General features: G+C 45.8%; 1 protein-coding gene across 1 annotated transcript in view; it reads right to left on the reverse strand.

The window, feature by feature from the left end:
* LOC306893691 (butyrophilin subfamily 1 member A1-like) overlaps positions 1-15,499 on the reverse strand; it is a 31,298-nt gene extending 15,799 nt beyond the window's left edge. The window contains exons 1-8 of the mRNA XM_079455642.1: positions 15,373-15,499; positions 14,992-15,060; positions 14,359-14,709; positions 13,423-13,698; positions 12,860-12,958; positions 12,458-12,490; positions 12,247-12,279; positions 12,089-12,115 (exon numbers count right to left, since the gene is read on the reverse strand). Coding sequence (XP_079311768.1) covers positions 12,089-12,115; positions 12,247-12,279; positions 12,458-12,490; positions 12,860-12,958; positions 13,423-13,698; positions 14,359-14,709; positions 14,992-15,043 — 871 coding nt within the window. The 5' untranslated portion in view covers positions 15,044-15,060; positions 15,373-15,499. The remainder of the gene's footprint in view (positions 1-12,088; positions 12,116-12,246; positions 12,280-12,457; positions 12,491-12,859; positions 12,959-13,422; positions 13,699-14,358; positions 14,710-14,991; positions 15,061-15,372) is intronic.
* Between the last annotated feature and the right edge of the window lie 6,816 nt (positions 15,500-22,315).

The following is a 22,315-nucleotide window of genomic DNA, read 5'->3' on the forward strand; positions in this document are numbered from 1 at the left end:
AGATATAAAATAATATGTGATTAATTATCATTTTCCTTTTCATTTCTTTTCCTCAGTCAATAGTTTTATTTTCTTATGTCTTTGTTTTGGAGGATTAATTAAGGACTGTATTTACTGGAATAGGTGGATTTGTAGAACACATACGACTCAGATTTGAAGCAGAGTTTGTAGTTTACTCTTGATTCAGGTTGAATAGTAACAATAAGTGGTAACAGTAAGTGGTCTGAAAATAATAAAGAAATATAACTGCAAGCAGTAATAACGGGTTTCTCGTCATCTGAGCTATCCAAGGCATTGTGACATCATTGAACAGGCTCAGGGGTCACTCCCCAACACAACCACGACAGATCAAAGTCCTGCACGCACAGAAAAATGACAGGATTAAGCAGCAATCCTCGGGTAGATGAGACGGGAATCACGCGAAGCTCAGAAGTGTGCGGTGTCAAACATTCCTTCAGGGTTCTTCATATGTATTATACTACTTAATTGCAAGTCAGTTGGATTATTTATTAAGGAGTAGCGACCTTAAACGTACATTCTTCACGTTAATATAATAAAGGACCCTGTAATGGTCACACAACAAAAAAAACTCAACATGTTTTTGATCATTATTGACCTAGAGAGTCCAGAGAATTGTACTGTGGTGGAAATTTTGAAGTTGCTTGAAAATCTAAGAACTAGTCTGCAAAAGAAAGTTTTGAACATCGTCACCGATAACTCGTGAACCGTTTGATTGACATCAATGGATCAAGAGGCAAAGTTGTTCAAAATGTAGAGGACTATCATATGATATCATTAGTTTGTGTAAATGTCAAATGTCACGTGATGCACAATTGTTTAAGAAATGAAATACGCGTCAATTTTGCCATTTTTACTGTTTTAGCGCCACCTAGTGTCCAAACGCCACCTTCTATTGTAGGTGACCTCAGAGTGATGGTCTACACATATGTTCCAAGCCCCATGATGATGTGTTAATCCGTTCTGGATTTATGGCCATTTTAATGTGATAGGCTCCGCCCAGTTCAGTTTTTGGCCCCCCCTACCGTGTATGAATATAAATTTCAACTTTTTTCAAAAATTATTTACATTTTAAGTTTGGAGCCAAGGATTCCAATGACACCAAAAACTTTGTTGTGCGACATCCGGTTTACGAGCAATGAGACCAAACGCATTGGCCATCGCTATAGCGCCCCCTATGGGCCGATTTGGCTGGGTCACTGTATCTGAGTAACCTGCACAGATACAACCAATTGACAAAGTCTCGAGTTTATACGACTTACGGTTTGGGCTGGGCGATGCGTTTTAGCGCGGAAAAATAATAATAAGAAGAATAAAAATCCTTACAAATACAATAGGTTTTCAGCCCTTCGGGCTCGAAACCCTAATTAAAGCTGCAAGCAGCATTTTCCGGGTTTCGAATTTTAAGGCAGTCAAAAGCAGTCGTGCATTCATGAACAGGTTAGGGGGTCACACCTCAACACACGCATGAAGGATCAAAGTCCAACACACACACACAGAAAAATGACAGGTATGAACTCATAGAAACTATGCATGGTTACAGAAACATGCACGTATAGTACAAGAATGTTATTTTTCTGACTGTCAAATCATTTGGACAATTCGTTAACGAGTATCCGATTTTCATTGTTGTTGGCTTTTAAATTGAAGAGAAGGTGCTTTCAAACTCAAGAAGTCTGAAGTTCCTGGGCCGAGACGTTTGTTTTCAAAGCGTATCAGAGCCTGTAGATGTATAACCGTTGCATATTTACAGTATTTAGTGCCATTGTTCATGTTATAGCGCCACCTAGTGTCCAATCACCGTGTTATTTTTACAGTGAGCTCAGAGCGATGGTCTACACATATGTATAAAGCCCCGTGAAGCTATCTCAAATCCTTCTCTAACAACGTCCGTTTAAGTGTCATAGGCTCCGCTCAGTTCAGTTTTTGCCCCCCCCTACCGTGTATGAATATCAATTTCAACGTTTTTTCAATGATTATTTACATTCACACTCCACAGAAGTCATCTGCATTGGTTTTAGGGATGCTCCGATCCGATATTCGTATCGGGTATCGGCGTCGATACGTAATAAAATTCTAGATCGGGTATCGGTGCAATTTGTCACCGATACCCGATCTGACATAAAATTTGTGCTAGACGATGTAAAAGTTCATGGAGACACCGGCGCTAAAACTCTCTCGTGGGCGGCTGCGCATTGCGCAACGTGCGACATCATACGCTAGCAACGTGTGACATCATACGCTTGCAACGTGTGACATCATACGCTAGCAACGTGCGACATCATACGCTAGCAACGTGCTCTGTACGTAGTGCACGTGAACAAGTGAACATATAGCAGCGAACAGCATGGAGCGAGCCAAAATATCTGTCATTTGGAGTTATTTTACAACAGCTACGCCAATAAGTTCCACCGCTTTCATTGTTATGGATGGGCAACCGCTGTCCGTCGTTGCGAATAATGGCTTCAGACTCCTTATAAACAACCTGGAGCCGCAGTACGACACGCCGAAGCGTAAATATTTAACTCTACCTTGAACTGTACCGAAAAGTCAAAAAGCAAACACATATCCGAAAAAATTAAAGATGTCAATGCGGTGAGTTTTACAACAGATATCTGGAGCTGCGACGTGTCCCCCGTGTCGCTTTTAAGTTTAACCGCACACATCCATGGATGTTAAATTTTATCTTCACTAAACTTTAGTTTAGTTAAGTGGACTTTGCTTTAGTGACTAAAGCATTAAAAAGATCTGATTCATGTTATTTTGAATATCTAAAGCAGTAAAGCTATTACTTTTTTGCTCAATTTCAGCAGCTTTTTTTTGCGAATTGATTTTTTAATTATTTTTGCACTTTCTTAAAAATTATTAAGAGATTTTGTTTCCATTTATTTATACCCGTTTATCAAGCTAGTGAAGCTGTTGTTATATTCAGCTGCTTAATTTGCACTTTAATTTTGAATGTCTTTTGTCCAAAGATAGTGAACACTTTTGTTTTATTTTTCATTTGTTTTGCACCGGTGCTGGTTTAATAAACTATTTACTAAATTTGTGAATCATTAGTTTGTTATTTTGTTTTACGGGGTCAGGAAATTTATGTTAAGTCGAGCCTGATGTCTTGCACAGCAATGCACATAGTTTATTAAGTAATTGTGCACTTTAAAATTTTTACCTTAGTATCGGATCGGTACTCGGTATCGGCCGATACTGAATCTCAGGTATCGGAATCGGTATCGGAAGCAAAAAAGGTGGATCGGAGCATCCCTAATTGGTTTGGTTCTGATCGGTTGGAAAACCAAGGACTAGTTCGCGAAAGTAGGTTTTTGACATTATCAGCGATAACTCACGAACCGTTTGATCGACATAAATGGTTCCAGAGGCAAAGTTGTTCAGAATGAGAAGAGCTATCATATGATATCAATAGTTTGTGTGTTTGTCAAATGTCACGTGATAAACAATTGTTTAAGTAATGAAATACGCGTCAATTTAGCCATTTCTACTGGTCTAGCGCCACCTAGTGTCCAAACGCCACCTTCTTTTGTAGGTGTCCTCGGAGTGATGGTCTACACATATGTTCCAAGCCCCATGATGATGTGTTAATCCGTTCTGGATATATGGCCATTTTAATGTGATAGGCTCCGCCCAGTTCAGTTTTTGGCCCCCCCTACCGTGTATGAATACAAATTACAACTTTTTTTCAATGATTATTTACATTCACACTCCACAGAAGTCATCTGCATTGGTTTGGTTCCGATCGGTTGAAAAACCAATGACTAGTTCGCGAAAGTAGATTTTTGACATCGTCAGCGATAACTCACGAACCGTTTGATTGACAGAAGCGTGTCCAGAGGCAAAGTTGTTCAGAATGAGAGGAGCTATCATATGATGTAAATAGTTTGAGTATATGTCAAATGTCACGTGATACACAATTGTTTAAGCACTCTAAAAGCGTTACTTCGCCACCCGGTGGCCGAATGAGTTCATATTTCTTACAGACCTTCAGGACCACGAGTCGAACAAGCCCAGCGAGTGTCGTTTTGATCGGCCTCCGTTAACCCTGTCTAATGAGTGCTCAAAATTCATTGGCCGATAGCGGCCATGTTTTTTTAAAAACGCCAAAGTCCTTTTATACAGTCACGGTGCATGACACAAAGACACACCATACCAAATAATAAGTCGATCAGGCAAACGGTTGCGTAGTTATAGCCTTTTTCGAGTTCTTTGCTATTATAGCGCCACCTAGTGGCCAAACACCGAGTCTTTTTTATTGTGACCCCGGACTGAGGGTCTACACATACGGTCTAAGCCCCGTGAAGATAGCTCAAACGGTTCACGAGTTATGGTCATTTTAGTGAAATAGGCTACTTCCGGTTCGGACGTTTTGATGCCCCCTAGCGACCCTGAATCGAAATTGTAACTTTTTTTCAATGAATATTTACATTCACACTCCACAGAATTCATCAGCGTTGGTTTGGCTCCGATCGGGCAAAAATCCAGGGACTAGTTCATTTTTTTTTTCATAAAATGCTAATTAGCGGAAAAATTTGCATACCGGAAATGAAATCGGAGATAGCCATTTTTTAAGTTTGGAGCCAAGGATTCCAATGACACCAAACACTTTGTTGTGCGACATCCGGTTTACGAGCATTGAGCCCAAACGAATTGGCCATCGCTATAGCGCCCCCTATGGGTCGATTTGGCTGGTTCACTGTATCTGAGTAACCTGCACAGATACAACCAATTGACAAAGTCTCGAGTTTATACGACTTACGGTTTGGGCTGGGCGATGCGTTTTATGGCGGAATAATAATAAAGAAGAATAATAAAAATCCTTACAAATACAATAGGTTTTCAGCCCTTCGGGCTCGAAACCCTAATAACAATAATATTAGATATACAGCTAAATCAATAACATTCATCAAGGCAATAAACTGGCAACGTTATTAAAGTTATTGCAGTTCCTAGATAATCCACAAGGTGGCATTCAAGGGACGCACATAGAGCCATTATAGTGTCATTACAGGCAGTAACATCCAATATAAGAAATGGCCCATAACGCGATATTTACACAAATATAGGCAAACAACCATATAAACCACCATCCAGAAATATATCTCACTCTATGAACGTACTCATGCATTACTTATATTAAACATAAACGGATAAACGTTGGCGCATGGGCGCTAGCGTGAGCTGCCGCGATGGCGAGCAAAACGAGCTCGTGATAACTCAAAGTACACAAATCTACTTTAAACGCATATATAACATCACAGGATAAAAGGAAATAAACAACTTACATTATTGTCAGTAACTCGCTCACATAAAACCACTACTGAAGGAAATATGAGATATCAATCTACTGCATCAGAGCATCTCTTACTGACTGACGTCATTTATTAAACGACGCTCTGATTGGATGAAACCTTCAGTCTTTATTATCAAATAGCTGTTGTGTATCAATGCAAAACGTCTCGGTTACGTATGTAACCTCTGTTCCCTGATGGAGGGAACAAGACGTTGTGTCGAAGCCGACAGATGGGGTTCGCCCTTGAGAACCAATCGTCTCTGACTATTTTGAAAAGGCCAATGAAAATTGGCGAATGAAATTTGCATGCCGGGCTCCGCCCCCGGAAATCCAGGTATAAAAGGGGAGCCGGCGTGCCCATTCATTCACCTCTTGTGCTGAGGAGCCTGAGAGCATCTCGTGACTGCTGCAGCGGACGGCTATTGTCGTGGCAAGGAGGACACAACGTCTTGTTCCCTCCATCAGGGAACAGAGGTTACATATGTAACCGAGACGTTCCCTTTCTGTCGGTCTCTCGACGTTGTGTCGAAGCCGACAGATGGGGTTCCTATGGAAAACGCCACGGCACTAGCCGCGTCACAATCTCTAGCGAAGCGACGTTGACCGGCCTGGGCGAGCCACACGTGAGCGCTATCGCGAAATTTGTAACCTTCCAGTGGGCAGGCAGGGGCTCCCAGAGCTTTTGGCAAAGATGAGTAGCCCCTGCCCTCTGCCAACTCAGACGGCCCCATTGGCGAGGGCCATCCAGTCGTAGGGCTACTGGGTAAGCGCTGTTCCTTCAATGAGGACGTGCGCTACGGAGACCACTTCCCACCCTAGGGGGGGAATACAGTGGAGACACCAACATGGTCTCACCAAATAGGGGAGAACTCATGGGAGGTATGTGCGGAATGCCGCAAGGTGGATGCCCACCTGGGGGAGGTCATGGGTTGCCACGTGGGGAACCATCTCATGACGACATCTCAGACGGAACCACCCTAGTGGGGGGTTACTACGTGTGGGGCACTAGGTCCGGTTAGAGCTATATGTAATAACTCAGCTTGATACCCGGCCATAGGCGGCAGGGCTGCTCCGCCGAGCCCGCCGCCCTGAGTGCTTATTGATGGAAGGACGGACTGCCTATTCTTCACCCTTGGGGAAAGAAGGGAGGCAGCGCATAGCGCACTGATCCACCTAAGAAGGGGAATGGCGCTATGCGCAGGCGTACGCCCCACGACTGCTGGTCTCACCTGTTGGCAAGACTCGAGCTGCCGACTCCCCACGGAGGTTTGCAAGCCTCTGCGAGGTATAGCGTAGCCCAACCCGCAACTCTACAGATGTCTGCCAGAGAGGCGCACTGAGCCGATGCCCACGAGGAGGCCACACCCCGAGCGGAGTGTACCGTCACTCAAATGGGCATGGGGCTAGGATCGGCACACCGTAGTGACGGCGTGTGCGATCCGGCGCGACAACTCTCCTCGGAGACAGCACTCCCGTTGCTGACCTCCAAAACAGACAAGAGCTGCTCAGGGCCTTGAAGCCCTCCGTGTGGTTCGAGTAGAGGCGCAATGCGCTTACTGGACACCCCACGTACAGGTTGGGTCTTTCTCCCGGTGTGGGAGCGCCTGCAAGTTCACCACCTAGTTCCCAAAGGGGGGCGGCGGAACTTTGGGCACGTAAGTCGGCCGGGGTCTCAGGATCACGTGAGAGTCACCGGGCCTGAATTTTGGCAATCGGTGGACACGGAATGCTTGCAGGTGCCTCACCCTCTGGATGGACTTGAGCCCCAGCAGGAGAGCCAACCCCCTTCGCAGAACGAGGAAGGGGGCTCTCCGCAGGGCCCGGAAAAAAAAGGGGACCCGAAGGTCCACCTTAAGGTCCCAAGAGGGTACGGGGCGCGGACGAGGGCTTAGCCCCTCGCGCCCTAGAGGAACCTAATACTCAGGTCATGCCGCCCCAGAGGCTCACCAGCAACTGGTACGTGATAACCGCGTCAGCGGGTACCCACGCTCCAATGTGGAAGGGGAGATTACTCCCCAGCCTCTCCTGCAATAGGACAGCACGTTCCTGAGCGAGCAATTCCGCGGGTCTTCTCCTCGAGAAGAGCACCAGGACGAGAAGGGGCGCCACTTAAAGGCATCCAGCCTTGTGGGCATGGCCCTTGCCTGAGTGACAGTCTCCACCACTGTGGGGGGTAGATCATCCAGGAACTCCTTGTCCCATCCAGGAGCCAGACCCAGAGGTCCGGCTCGAATGCACAACGTGTCCATCCCCTGCGAGTAGGCTCTTCGCCAAGGGATTTGGCCAGGGGGAGTTGTCGTCAGGAGTATTAGCTCCGAGGACCAAGTGTAGTTGGGCCCGTAGGCGCAACTAGCAGCACTTGATACTCCCTTCCCAGACCTTGCACAGGACCTGCGCAATGAAGCTCACTGGGGGGAAGCGTACTTCCGCTTGTCCCGCGGCAGGCTGCACGCTAGGGCCTCAGTGTCGAGGGGGCCTCGTCCAGGGAGTGCCCAGCGGTACTAGGTGGTGTTCAGGGAGGCAACAGGTCCACCTGTGCCCGCCCAAACTACACCCAAGCCGGCCCGCAGGGGTGGAGCCGTCACTTCCCACGAGGTGTCAACTGACGAGAGAGCGCTTGGCTGTCTGGTTCAGGACACCCGGTGGGCGTGTGACATGCAGGGGCTTTGCCACCTGCTGTCTCCACGGGAGGCTGTGCGCTAGGGCCTCCGTGTCGAGGGGGACCTCGTCCAGGGAGTGCCCAGCGGTACTGGGTGGTGTTCAGGGAGGCAACAGGTCCACCTGTACCCGCCCAAACCACACCCAAGCCAGCCCGCAGGGGTGGAGTCATCACTTCCCACGGGGTGTCAACTGACGAGAGAGCGCTTGGCTGTCTGGTTCAGGACACCCGGTGGGCATGTGACCTGCAGGGGCTTTGCCACCTGCTGTCTCCATGGGAGGAGGCGTTTTTGGGCGAGTTGCGATGACTGCAGCGAGCGAATGCCACCCTGAGGTTTAGTACGCTACTGGCCCTATGCTGGCTCTACACGAGAGGCCGGAGCCTCATCAGTGCAAGCAGGACAGCTAGCAACTTGAAGGCAGTGATCTGCCAACGCAGGCGGGGGCCCGTCCAGCGACCCGACACTGCGCGCCCGTTGCACACCGCACCCGCACCCCGTAGGGAGGCGTCTGTCGTTACCACGACCAGCCTCAGGACCTGCGCGGGGTTTAGGATGCGACGGCCGCAGGCGTAATGACGATACGCCTACTGCCAGTGTGCCACGCTCTCCAGGGAACTCATCTCTGTAGTCAGTGCTGTCGCGGTCCCATGTGCGTCAACCCGAGGGGGACAGGCCACCCTCGAGGACACCATGCCCAGGAGCCTCTGAAACTGATTTCAGGGGACCGCTGGCTGCTGCCTGAAAGTTCAAGCAGCTCAGCACTGACTGTGCATGCTCGTGAGCGAGCACGCCGTCATGGAGACAGTGTTGAGTTCTCTACCAGAAAAAAGGGGGAGCTCCGCGCCAGGGAGAGCTGCCCTCTTTTTCCCGGCTGACCCGTTACTGACATGCCAGCCCCTCGACAGTGCCGAGGGAAACTGTACATGAGAGTATGCGGTCAGTTGTCATGAACCACTCCTGGCGCCTGACAGACACCAGGACGCGCTTCTGCGCCTCCCGAACGGCACCCTTGCAAGGTGCTGCTCAAGGTATGCAGCGACCCCTGGTTTTGGGGATGATGAAGTGCGGCTGTCGAAGCCACTGGACATCTCGGCAGAGGGGACGGTTCGATCGCCTTCGCCAGAGGGGTGGCAGCCCCGGCCTGGAGCACGGGAACATCCCTGCCTCTGCTGAGGTAAGAGGATGCCCGAAGTCCGGCGGAGGTCTGGCGAGCTGGATCGAATGCCGAGACGGACCACACTCCCAGCCACCGTGATGGTTTGAAGTGCTAACCAAGCACCCAGGGACCTCACAGGGGGGGCTGCGATCTGCTTCATCAACCCGCGGGGGTTGGTTCAATGACTAGCAGTGCTGTTCCCCCCGGGGGGAACGGCTCCGCTAAATCACCTGCCAGGCGATGGCGCAGCTCGACGCACCGTCGAAGCGAGAGTGCTGAGGGCTGCTTTATACTCGTCATTGCGTGCCGCCACGACGCAACGTCGAGTTGCCGAACACCATCTTCCAGAGGGTGAGAGCGGCTGCAAGTGGGACCCAGAGAGAGACCTCTCCTTGTGAGAAGGCGGGCACTAGGCCCCCGAAGGGGCCCAGAAGGTGTTTGGGACACGGCAGGGACCGCCCCATTCCGACCATCCAGCACCCAAGGCTGGGTCGGGCCCGATGGTTCAATCTCTCTAGGTGGTCCTTCTCTCGACGTCTTCCTCCGGGGGGCCACCTGCGGGGGCACCAGAACCGGAGTCGACGCTGGAGAAGGCCAGGGCTGCTGGGGGCAGACCACGTGCGAGACCTCGACGGCCGAAAGGCGGCCGGGTCACAGCAGGCCAGTCTGTTTCTACACTGTCAAAAGGCTGCTGGAGCAGTCCTTGACAGCGCCACCAATCAGCCGACCTTGCGAGAGGGGAGTCGGGAAAGTGGCCTTTCTCGACATCGCCCCCCCCCTGCGCAAGATTGGGTCCGAGGTATCTGTCCGAGGTATCTTTCCGGGCCACTGATGTGGACATCGTCCGACCCAGCCTGCGCTGCCACCGCGGTCCCCGGAGGGCCAGTCGGCGGCGGCACTATTTGGGTCGGTCTTACCCCGTGGGGCTCTCTTTAGCGCCCTGGCCTGCAGGATGGCCATGGCGTAAGAGTGGAGGCAGCTTGGCCCACGGCACTGCCAGCCTCAACACCAGAGATGTCGAGACCTTACATGCCCTGGACGGTGAGCCTAGGTCAAGCTCCCCAGGTGGCCGCCGTCTGCGGATACCCGCGACTGCATGCTCCACCCAGGGTGCATTGACATAGTCCCTAGCTGCCTCCCCGCCCCGAGGGAAGAGAGGGCGATAGAGTCAGCTAGACGGAAGCGCGCCGAAGGGGGCGCTCCAGGTCCTACTGAACTCCTTATGCAGCTCGGTAAAACTTGGCACTTGAGCCGGGCCCAACGTGCGAAGTACCCTGCCGCGAGCACCAGGGCTGCACCGCAACCCGACGCTCACGGCGGTCCGAGCGAGCATGGCTGACATCTTGACGTCTGCTCTCACCTCAGCTCGACCTCCCGAGGGAGGGAGCTTCAGGGAATCGCCAGAGTCTGATGCCAGCAGGTCACGCTCCGATGTTGCAAGAGAAACCTCATCTCCACGGCTCGTGTCCGAGCGCATGGCTGAGGAATAAGATGGCTTAGGACCATCCTTGGGGAACTGCTAAACAAGCGAGACGGGGCGCGAGCGGTCCGCGAGCCGACCGGCTGACGGATTAACGCTCACGATAATCCCCACATCACCCCCGCTGCTCGCCGCCGCTGACGGCAGGGCCGTAGCCGCTGCGGTCACAGAACGGGAAGCAAACGAGGTGGTGGCTTGCTCTTGACAGAACATAGCCAACGTGACGCAACGTCTGAATAGCCGTCCGCCCGCAGTGACGCAACGTCTGACTAGCCATCCGCGCGCAGCGACGCAACGTCTGAATAGCCATCCGCGCGCAGTGACGCAACGTCTGACTAGCCATCCGCGCGCAATGACGCAACGTCTGAATAGCCATCCGCGCGCCGTGCGGGCAGGACGAATCCACGAGGCTGCCACAGTGATCGGACCCCCGAACACTTGCGGCAACCACCGTGTCCGTCCCCGTCCTCGATGAGTGTACTGCACCCAAGAGATCAGCGGGCAATGCCACGCTGAGGAAATTGCTCTTTTAGAAAAATACCTCAGGAACTGCCAGGACGCCCAGGGGAATCTCCGCTGCACCGCGTCGTAGAAATCGGCAATTCGAAGAATGTCATCAGATGCGAAGGCTCCGAAGAACAAAAGGTGAATGAATGGGCACGCCGGCTCCCCTTTTATACCCGGATTTCCGGGGGCGGAGCCCGGCATGCAAATTTCATTCGCCAATTTTCATTGGCCTTTTCAAAATAGTCAGAGACGATTGGTTCTCAAGGGCGAACCCCATCTGTCGGCTTCGACACAACGTCGAGAGACCGACAGAAAGGGAACCGTAAAAAGTGCTTTAGAAATAAATGTGAATTTAACTGATGTTTTCTTTTCTTCTCATAATCTCACAAAAGCTTCGGCTCATTGACGCTGGTGTCAGGGGTGAGAATTTAGCTTTGCTTTTATCTAATGATTTGATGCTTTTGTACAATTCACATCCCATGAATTCATAAGAATAAAACACCTCATAAAATACATATAAATCCCATGAGATCATGCTGGTTTCTCAAGAACCTTCATCTCCAAACTCAGAACCACAAAGCATTTTAAACTGCATTAAAATAAGATAAAAATAACTACTTCATAATACTACATTACTCATATCTGAATTGATGCATTTATGCACTGAGCACCTGAACATATTTCACTGTTTGTGAAGGAATTATTGTGAAACATTTATAGGATAAATCTGAGTTCTGGGCTTTATGATTCTTATCTCACGTCAGTTCACATCAGATTTATAAGGTTTGATGTTCAGTTCATAAAGTATCTCTGTGTCTCTATCAGGAGCTGAATCAGTAAATCATGTTCACATGTTCAGACGCTGATAAAGATCCTATAGCTCACTTCACATTGAGACACAAACAATCACCTGTAACAGCTGTAGATCTAAAACACTTGAATCATGTGATCAAACTTTCACTTACCTGCATGTTTTCTTAACAGTGAAGTCACTAAAAACACACAGACAGTATTGAGTCATACAGAGTCCATAACAGAATTATACTAAAGATCGATAACACAAATATATAAGATGTTTAATAATGTATAAATTTAATTAATGAAGACATTAAAATCAATTCACCTTTTTCTACAGTCCTTTGTATTGGATCACACTCTGAAGAAAATTTTAAGTAAAGAAAAAACTTAATTAAAATCTAGATCCAGGAAAAAAAGAAGCATATACAAACATAAACATTGAAAAAATATTTAATATTTAACATTTTAATAATTCAATTTGAAGTTGACTAAACAACAAATTATCAATCACTTAAAAATCCAAGAGATAAAATTACCATTCTGTAATCTCTGGTCCTCTCTCTGTAGTTCTGTCGAGAAATCAGCATTGAAATTATATAATTATGACTTAACTAAAGGAATAACAAACACCCTATATTATTATAATTTGTGATGATGGTGTTTGTATATTGTCCTGTATTGATCCTGTATATCGTGTGTTTAGTTTAGTTTCCATCACAGATCATAAAACTTGAGAAGTTAAATATCTCAAATGTGTTTAACTGAAGATAAGATGAATCTGAATCTGCATAAAGTTGCTTTTATAAAACTGTAACAAACATCATTCACACACACTCCATGAGATGCTCAATGCCGACATAAACAACATCTCTTAATATCTACACACTATATATACAGTATTAATACATGTTAAATATGATAAAACACATGAATGTTACCTCTCTTTTTACAGACAAACACAATGATCAGTATCACACTGAGAACAACAGCAACTGATATCAGAATCACTGAAGATCTCCAAGAGAGAAACATTTTACCTGTAAAACAAAACTCAATGTTTACAGTCTAAAATAACTCAGTTTCATTATAAATATAAACAATTACACAATGTTTTTAGAGCAATATTTTACATGTAAACTCAAGCGCAGTGCAAACTATGTTACACAAAAACAAACATGTAGAAAAGATCTGATGCTGTCAATCTTTCTTAATGTCAAGAATCATCATCATCATCATCTGACCCCTAAAGACAGCTGATCATGTTTATATATAAGCACTCATTTCTGTTTGGGGAAGAAAGCTAAACAATGTCTCCTGAATCAAATAATCTCCTTTTAAACTGTCATAGTAAATGATGAAAATAACATCACGTGAGACTCCTGAAACCTCTTGAACTGATGTCAGTGATTATATTGAGTTCAGTTATGAATATGTTCATGTTTTCTACTGCTTGAAATGATCATGAGATCAGAGGAAATACAGAACATGAATCTGTACTCACTGGATGTGATGATCTCAGCCTCCATCATGTGATGATTCATTCTGACTCTGCAGTGATATTTAGTGTCAGTGTTATATACAGTGATCATGTGTTTCACACTGAATCCATCTGTGTCATCTCTGTGTGTGTCTGTAGATTCAGATGTTAAAGTGACTCCTTCACTGTTGAGCCACACAAGATCAGGTTCAGGGTTCCAGCCTTTAGATTCACACTGTAGATGAAGACCACCAGAAGCATCAAACCCATCTACAGTGATCACTGGAAGACGACCTACAGCTACACAAGACAATGATGAAAAACATTTGTTAATAACATTTTCTGCAAACAAACGTTTGTGAAATATTTTGTTCTTATTACAACAGAAAAACAGAGACTGTCCTCCAAATAAATTAACCTATATGTCGTTTGTACAAACATCATATTATGTCCAACAGTTCCATCTTAAGGATGAGCTCAGCACCAGCTTTTTATCATTAACTTTATTAAAGCAACAATCCCCAAGAAGCAGTGGGTTACAGAGCATTTAACAGCTAAGAGCCTTGCAAATCCCACCTTAGCTGTTATAAAACGCACTGTAACCTCGCAGGGCTTATTGCTTTTATAAAACGGTTATTCCATATGCGTAGCAAAGTTTCATAAAAAAAAAATAATATTTAGGCAGTAAATGTAATGCATTCAGACGTTATAAATAAGGGTATTTTATAACTTCTTAGAATCAAGCTTAGCCAATCAGAATCAAAGACCAGAACTAACCGTTTTATAATAATATTTATGGTTTGGAACAGTTGTCAACCAAACAAAACACAAGAGTAAAAGTACAGTCACAGGGATTGCAGAAGTTGATCAAAAAACAGCAGATTACAAAACAATTTCTGTAAAAGGTCCAGTGCATCACATTAAGGTAAGAAAAAAAAGTGTTTCAGTAGTTTTATTCACCTTCAACAGTGACATTAACAGTGACGTCATCACTCCAGGATTCAGACTGAACGAAACACTTGTAAAGTCCTTCATCAGAGATTTGGACTCTTGAGAGTTTGAGTGATGTGTTTCCTTTCTCTAGTTCTTCTTTAAACACTTGAGTTCTTCCTCTGTACGACTGAAGCTGATTTGTGTTTATGTCTTTATGATCTTCATACCGATGAACTATTGAGCCTTTGAGATCAAGTCTGATCCACTGGACTCTCATGTTCACAGCACTGATGTTGGGTTTGATAGAACACGGCAGAATCACATCTTCACCAGATACAGTCATCACAGGAGCTGAAGGACCGATCACCTCGTACTCATCTGATATGAGATTCATGTGAATTATTTCATTTGTTACAACACTCAGTTATAATTAATTATGCTGATGATCTGTTTTATTTCTAAATGTGTCAGTGATGTACAGTGTTGTGTATCAAACATGATCATAAGAGACAATATGACGTCTGTCCTGCTCTCTACGACACACATTTTAAATGTAATTTCTTTTTAAACTTTTGATGCAAAAATGAATTCAATATTGTTTTCTTAATGATTACCTCATATTACTCATATTTTACTCTTGTAAACACAGTAAACATTTACCTGATTGTGCAATGCCAGTAATAATCAGTAAAGTCACACAAATTAACTTCATCTCTGAATGACAAGTCACTGAAAAGAAAACATAAGTAGTCAGTTCACACAGATGATCATTTTACATAAACTACCACATCATGTATTAAAGTCATAAAATGTCAGTCTGTCAGATGAGAACTGGTTAAACTGGTGAAGATCATGTGATAGAAACAGAGTTAAGAAAGAGTTTGTTCATCTGTCAAAGATCATATTTAAACACAAACTCATGAAATGCAATATATCACACATAAATCTACACAATATCAATGCTTCAAACTGAAATGAGAAATAAATCATTAAATAACTGAATCTATATGAGACAATAAGACATTTATAGTTTATACTCACAAACACTGTATTAACAGTGAGATGCATCACATCAGGTGTCAATGAATAAAGACGTCCCGTCTGGAGTCTGTGAACACTAAAGATCTCTGTTAGGACGTGTGTCATGAAAACATGTCAAGACAAAAGTGTTTCTTCAGCCTTTGACAAGAGTTCCTGAGAACTGATTTACTTTTACTTTCACCAGAATGAATGTCACACCCATCACATTATTCTACCTGATTAACAGGTGTGTGTGTGTGTGTGTGTGTGTGTGTGTGTGTGTGTGTGTGTGTGTGTGTGTGTGCTTATCTTTATATTTAGACTAGCCTATAGAGTTTATAACTTTAGTATTTAGTGGAGTGATGCGATTTTACTTTAATAAACAATTGTTTACCTGCTTTATAACTTTAGACAGGTTTTAAAACTGTTTGCATCTGTAACTTAAAGAGCCGTTTATACAAAACCTGATGTTTTACATTCCTTAAACTGAAGCTAAATGTGATGTTGTGAAATGTTATGAGAACCACCACAGAATGATTAATTTACATTTTTCATTTGGCAGACGCTTTTATCCAAAGCGACTTAAACTGTGTTTTACAGTGTCACATTACTGCAGAGCAATCAGGGGTAAGATGTCTTGCTCAAGGGCACTTTAGTCATGACCTGCTGGCACTGAGATTCCAACCGGGAACCTTCTGATCACAAGCCTAGCAGACGAGGTGTTAAATAAAACAAACTTTATTTAAATGAAAAACCCACAATGGGGAAAAACATGCACAAAAACACACTTGCAAACAAACACTTCCCATGACATTTAGTCATTTTTTTTTACATTTAGTCATTTAGCAGACGCCCCCCATGAGGGGGACAAAACAAGGCTCTTAGAACAGAAATAACATGTTCACAAAACTGAACACGGTAATCCAGACGAGAAACAAGCGTGTAGCAGACTTCAAGTGGTAACCACAGGACACCATGGAAACACGACCACACAACAACTGAGGCGATGATACTTTGTTTAAGGTGAATAAACAACACAAAGTAATGAGGCACAATTAGGGACATACCAGAAGGCCTACTCTCTCATTCCTGCATTGATAAACGCACGTGTAAACGAGGCTCTTACTCGGTTAAAAGAAAATAATCAAATCACACTGATACACATTATGACATAACCTCTTAACAGTGTTTCGACATCATAAATAAAGTGATTACATTACAGAAAATCAGTGAATAAAAGACAAATGAGAGAGAGAAAAACTACCTCCGCTTCCCTGTTCGCATTCGCCATGCGTCTGAGCGCGCTTAAAGGAGAAGCCATATAATATCCTTAGGTGTCCCACTAATTAAAGCCCCACATACAACAATTCATAGGAACTCTCGATAGGAACCATTGAAAGTAGTACATAGAAAACAATTTTTGTTGAAGTTAACAGTTTATATTACATTTCTTATTACACATAAAAAAATTAAATAAAAAAATAATGCCTAAATATACCGGCTACATACTTCCCCCTTAACTCAACAAAACTTGAGCTTACACCTTGGTATTGAATAAAGGAGCAACACAATTCTTGACAACTTGACAACACCATTGTCATACAACATTCATGTTTCCCAACACTCACGGGAAAAAGAACATAAGTTGATCAGGCTCTCAGATATTCTCTTGCTCAAGAGGTGCCTTATACACCACTCAAAGTGACTTAAATTACACTTTTTTTTGTTGCCTCCCATTCATTTTACTAGGCCCACAGAACTTAAAACCTCTTAGAAACATCTTTAACTGCGTTGTGAGTTGTTCTCTAAGTCCTTTTTATTCTGAGTCATATTTTGAATCAGTCTGTTTACAGGCCTAACTAACCTACCAACCCGTGTCTGTACCTGGGTCACTATTTCAGACACATTAGGGGGTGCGCTAGAGATGGACATGGTGCTGGTGGATCTTAATTGCTCTCTAGCACTGGGTATTGCGTCAACCGCACGTACTTGGTTTTGAGAGTCTGTAAGATTTGATGGGATGATTTGGGAGTCGGACTGAGGGAAATTAATTTCAGACCCTGTGTCCAGGTTGTCTGATACACGCTCAGGCTCTCCAGAATCCATTACACTCTCCTGTCCTCTTGCATCTAATCGTCCATCCATCGAATCATCGTGTCAGGTAATGAAGCCACCCATTCAGCAGAACGCTCCGTTTCAGGAAGTCTGTTCCCCAGTGCAGAATTCTGTGTCAAAGCTTCATCTGACTGCTCCCGGCTGGTTAGTGAATCATCATGGAAAGACTCCTCTTCATTTTCTCCTTCCTCAAGAGGCAGAAAGTTGGCTTGCAACATGAGGTTACGGTGTACTACCTTCTCTCGACCCGTACTGATATTCTTAACCCGATAGGTGTGGCATCGGGGGTCTTTAGAAACCACCACATAGGGCACAGATTCCCACTTATCAGCCAATTTTCTCCGTTCTCTCTCACCCAGCACTCTGTCTCCTTCCTCAATGTCGCATCCCTTTATCCTCCTATTGTAGAATTCAGTCTGTCGTTGCTGACTTGCGCTAGCATTAGCCTGAGCAAGGTTAAGTGCCTCCTTGAGATCATCTCTCATTTTTGCAACATAGCTGACATAGTGTTGGAAGAGATGACAATATCACAGACTATTGAACATAACATCTATTGGCAGACGAGGGATCCTTCCATACATCAGATAGAATGGTGCGTAACCCGTTGACTCATGAGCGGTGCAGTTATAGGTGAACGTCAGTGTTTGTAACATCTGAGGCCACTTTTGCTTAACTCTTGGGGGTAAGGCTAGTATCATACTGCTTAGCGTGCGATTAAACCGCTCAGTGTGACCGTTTCCCATGGGATGGTAAGCCGTCGTCCTCGACCTCTTGACACTTGCAATCTGCATCAACTCCTGGATCAGTTCACTCTCGAAGTTTGCACCCTGATCTGAATGGATGCTCTCTGGGAACCCATAGATGCAGAAATATCTGTCCCACAGTTGGCGAGCTACTTGCTTGGCGGATTGATTGCTGCATGCAAAGGCGTGTGCCATCTTGGTGAAATGGTCTGTGATCACCAACACATCAACACATCAACACTTCCACCCCTGCAATCCTCTGCAGACCAAAAGTCTATACACACCAGCTCTAGAGGCCTGGTTGTCCTAACACTCTCGAGCGGGGCTCTTGCTTCAGGCTCCGGTGTCTTGCTCACCACGCAGCGCTTACAGGATCTGACATACTCTCTGACATCTCGCTCCATGCCAACCCAAAAGAATCTTTCCCTGGTCAAATGAAGTCTTCTGGCCTGGCCCTGATGACCAGCATTGTCATGTACTCCCTGCGGGACTTGTTGGGTGAGTGAGGCTGGGACGACATACTGCCAACGTTTCTTTCCTGTTAGCTGGTCTTTGCACACACGCTACAAAACTCCATCCAACATTTTCAACCTCTCCCACTGTTTAAGAGTCTTCAGGACTTTTAGCGAATCTTTTGTCCTCTCGCGTCTTGATGGCCTCCTGCCATGGGAGGCATAAGAAAGAACTCGAGCCAAAACAGGATCTTCTGAGTGTTTATCCTGAAGCGCTCTCAGTGTAAATACTGGCAACGCACTTTGACCAGCTGGAACCAAATTGTGCACATCCTGAGCCAACCAATAATGCACTTCTCCCTTTGGCCCTGCATTCCACTCTACCTGGTTTATCAGTATGGCTGACACTTCATCTGAGGAGAACGAGACACAGGTTGTCCCTTGGTCAGAGAATGGAGGTTCTCTGACACTCTCACCCATAGCACTGATTCTGAAAGTGTGCTGTACTACGTCTTCTTTTAAGTGATTAGCCTCCTCCAACAGTCTTGCGTAAGGTTCTGTTATCAACCTACGGTGCCAACTTGGCGACCCACCTCTGCTCACACGCATCGAGCTTTGGCTTTGTCAAGATGCAAGTTAACGGGTTATTATCTGACAGCGAAGGAATGGCCTTTCAGCCAGTGGCTGAACTTATCACAGACAGACCACTTTAAGGCCAGGAACAAACCTTGAGGGAGCCGGTTGAACTCATAGAGTCCCATTGGTGTTGTAAACGCAGTGAATGTTTTATCTTCCTCCGCCATCTCTATATTGTAGAATCCTGAGGTAAGATCCATAGCACTGAATATGGCATTGCCGCCAAGTGCAGCTAGACAATCTGTCTGGTGTGGCAAAGGAAGGGCATCTTTAGTGCTGGAGGCATTCAGCCATCGATAGTCGACACAAATGCGTAGATCTCCGCTTTTCTTCCAGACGAGCACCAGCGGGGAGGCCCACTCACTAGAGGATTTACGAATTATCTCAAGCTCCTCCATTTCTGAAAGAACATGTCTGAGCTTGTGGTAATGTGCTGGTGGCACACGTCGGTAAGGCAGTCTAAAGGGGCGACTATCTGCAAGATGTATTCGGTGAGAGAAATCCTTCGCTTTGCCACAGTCTAGTTTACTCTTTGAAAACACATCCTCATATTTGCATATTAGCTGCACAAGTTGTTCCTTCCAATGTGATGACACCTCGCAAGACTCAACATCAAGGTCGCTTAGACCGAGTTTGCTCAGTCTTTCGCAGAGACTTGAATCAGGGAACCCACTGTCAGCGACTGAAATACCTGTAGCTTGGGTCATGAATTTCAGCTCATAACTGGCTAGATTCTGGGGACCGATGTCCAAGTCCTCCAAAGCTACACAAGGGAATACGTCAGCAAACTTGGTGTTCCTCAGCAATATTATGGGCTTGTCTGTAGCATTCAGCACCTTGACTGGTACCCATCAGTCGTCACTCAAGGATTCCCTCAGAAACAGGTGCAGTAGCAGGTAGCCGTCCCCAGACGAGGTGTTCTTGTTGAGGACACAGCACTACGGCTTGGGTGAGCTTAGCCGTTTCTATCTTGCTGGGCATTTCAGTGCCTTTCCACCGGTGTAGGCCAGACAACATGTCCAGAAACTGCATAATTTCTTCATTTCCTGAACTTTCAGGTCGATTAAGGACACGCCAATACCCATGTGTACTCTTCATCTGGCTGATGATGTACTTGATAACATTAGTGCCCAAGATCATTTCGTCTCACTGACCAGGAACTACCAAAGTGGGAACACTAACTGCATGTCCATACAATTCAATTTCGAGCTGGTAAATACTCTCAGGCTGAATGCTGACACCACCGCAACGACAAGGACGATATCGGGACGCATTTCAGTGGGTGTGAGCACAACTCCTGCATTTCTCAGCTTGCATTCGGCCTCCACGTTCATGATACAGGGCATTGACCCACTGTCAAGCAGCGCACGTAATGTAACCTGGGCCCCTGAAAAAACAACATGTGTAAAACATGCTGTCAGCTCTTTCCAACTTCATCACATTTTGATATAGGACACTTATCAGGAATTGCTTTGCAGCTTTCTTCATACATCAAAAGTTCATCTTTGCTGCTGAGGGTTTCACCTTTCTTGCTCACATAGTCCCCTCCCCAATGCGAGCAGGATAGTTTTCCTGAGTGTGAGACACCATGTATGGCTGGGAAGCTGGTTCGGAAACGCAAGGACAGTCTCTACGCTGGTGTCCAACCCTCATGCAGACAAGGCACCGCTTCTCTCGCATGCAGTGTGAGCGAGTGGAGTGTGCAGTGTGCCCACAGACGCGACAAGACAGAATGCGAGCTCCATGTGTTTGGAAGGGCCTTGAGGGACTTTGTGCCGGCCGACTAGTCCGTTCAAGCACTCTCTCTAACATGCTGAGGACACGTTCTAATGCATCAGGATTGACTGCATCACTGGTTTTAGGATGACTACTTTGAGTGCATGCTGCGGCATTGATAGCAGTGATTTCACTTTCCACGACTTCAGTGCTAGGGACTGCGGTAGCTGCCGATACTTGCAAGGTGCGAGGCATAACTGCTCTGGGAACTCTACAAGACTGACTTTCCCTCTGATGTTCATCAATAGCATCCTGTATCTCTTCGACTGACCATTTGCTCATGGGTTTGCATTTAAATACACTAGACAGTTCTGGGTCAGGGCAATTTCGTATGAACATCATGGCTACTTCTGCACTCATGTTCTCCATGTTACCCCCACTACATTCTAAATGACCATTGGCTCGTTCAGCTGCTGAGTTCAATCTCACCCAATAGTCTACGGGGCTTTCCTTAGCTTTAGGATGTGTTGCGTATAAATCTGCCAATGGCAAAAGTGACACAGGGTGATCGCTAAAGTAGTGTCTCAACATGTCATACATTTTCTCGACACTAGCTGGACTAGAAGAAGCTGTGCTTTTTAGTCCCACTTTGATTATATTTTTAGCCCTTCCTAGGAGGTGACTCATGACAGTGTCAGCTTTCTCCACTTCGGGGCAACTGCTTTTCTGCAAGTACAGTTCCATAACATCTATCCACTCTTGGACTGTGTACTTGTCACTCGTGTCTCCCTTGAACATGGGTGGCTCTTTGATGTCAGACCTCACTATAAAGTTGACTTTGGGGGATTCAGATTGGAGCACATTCTTGGGCTCTGGTGGACTTGTGGGTAGCGGGTTGCCTACACTCTGACTGGCTAGCAAATGGCTGATTATGGACTCACCAATCTGACTACATAACTCTCCTATTAACTCTCGTAGCTGCTGTGTGACATTAGGGCTGGGATCAGATGGAGTGGAAAATGTTGGCTGTGCTAACTCTGGATGAGGATTTACTTCTGGCTCTGACAAAGTACTTTGGAATAACAGTTTTGGTACGGCCCCTGTGTTCTCTCTAACACTATGCAGACCTCTACCCCTCCCAGCAAATGGAGTGAATATTTCAGAAGTGTCTCGACCTCTTCCGGCCATTTTGAATAATACCACAAAATTAAAACCCAAATGAATTAGTTAACACAAATTTGTGAAATATGTAAAGATGCAGTGGTTACAGATATGCAGAACACTCAATGAAAATATAGAATT

Source organism: Barbatula barbatula, assembly GCF_947034865.1.
Source record: "Barbatula barbatula genome assembly, chromosome: 5".
NCBI lineage: Eukaryota > Metazoa > Chordata > Actinopteri > Cypriniformes > Nemacheilidae > Barbatula > Barbatula barbatula.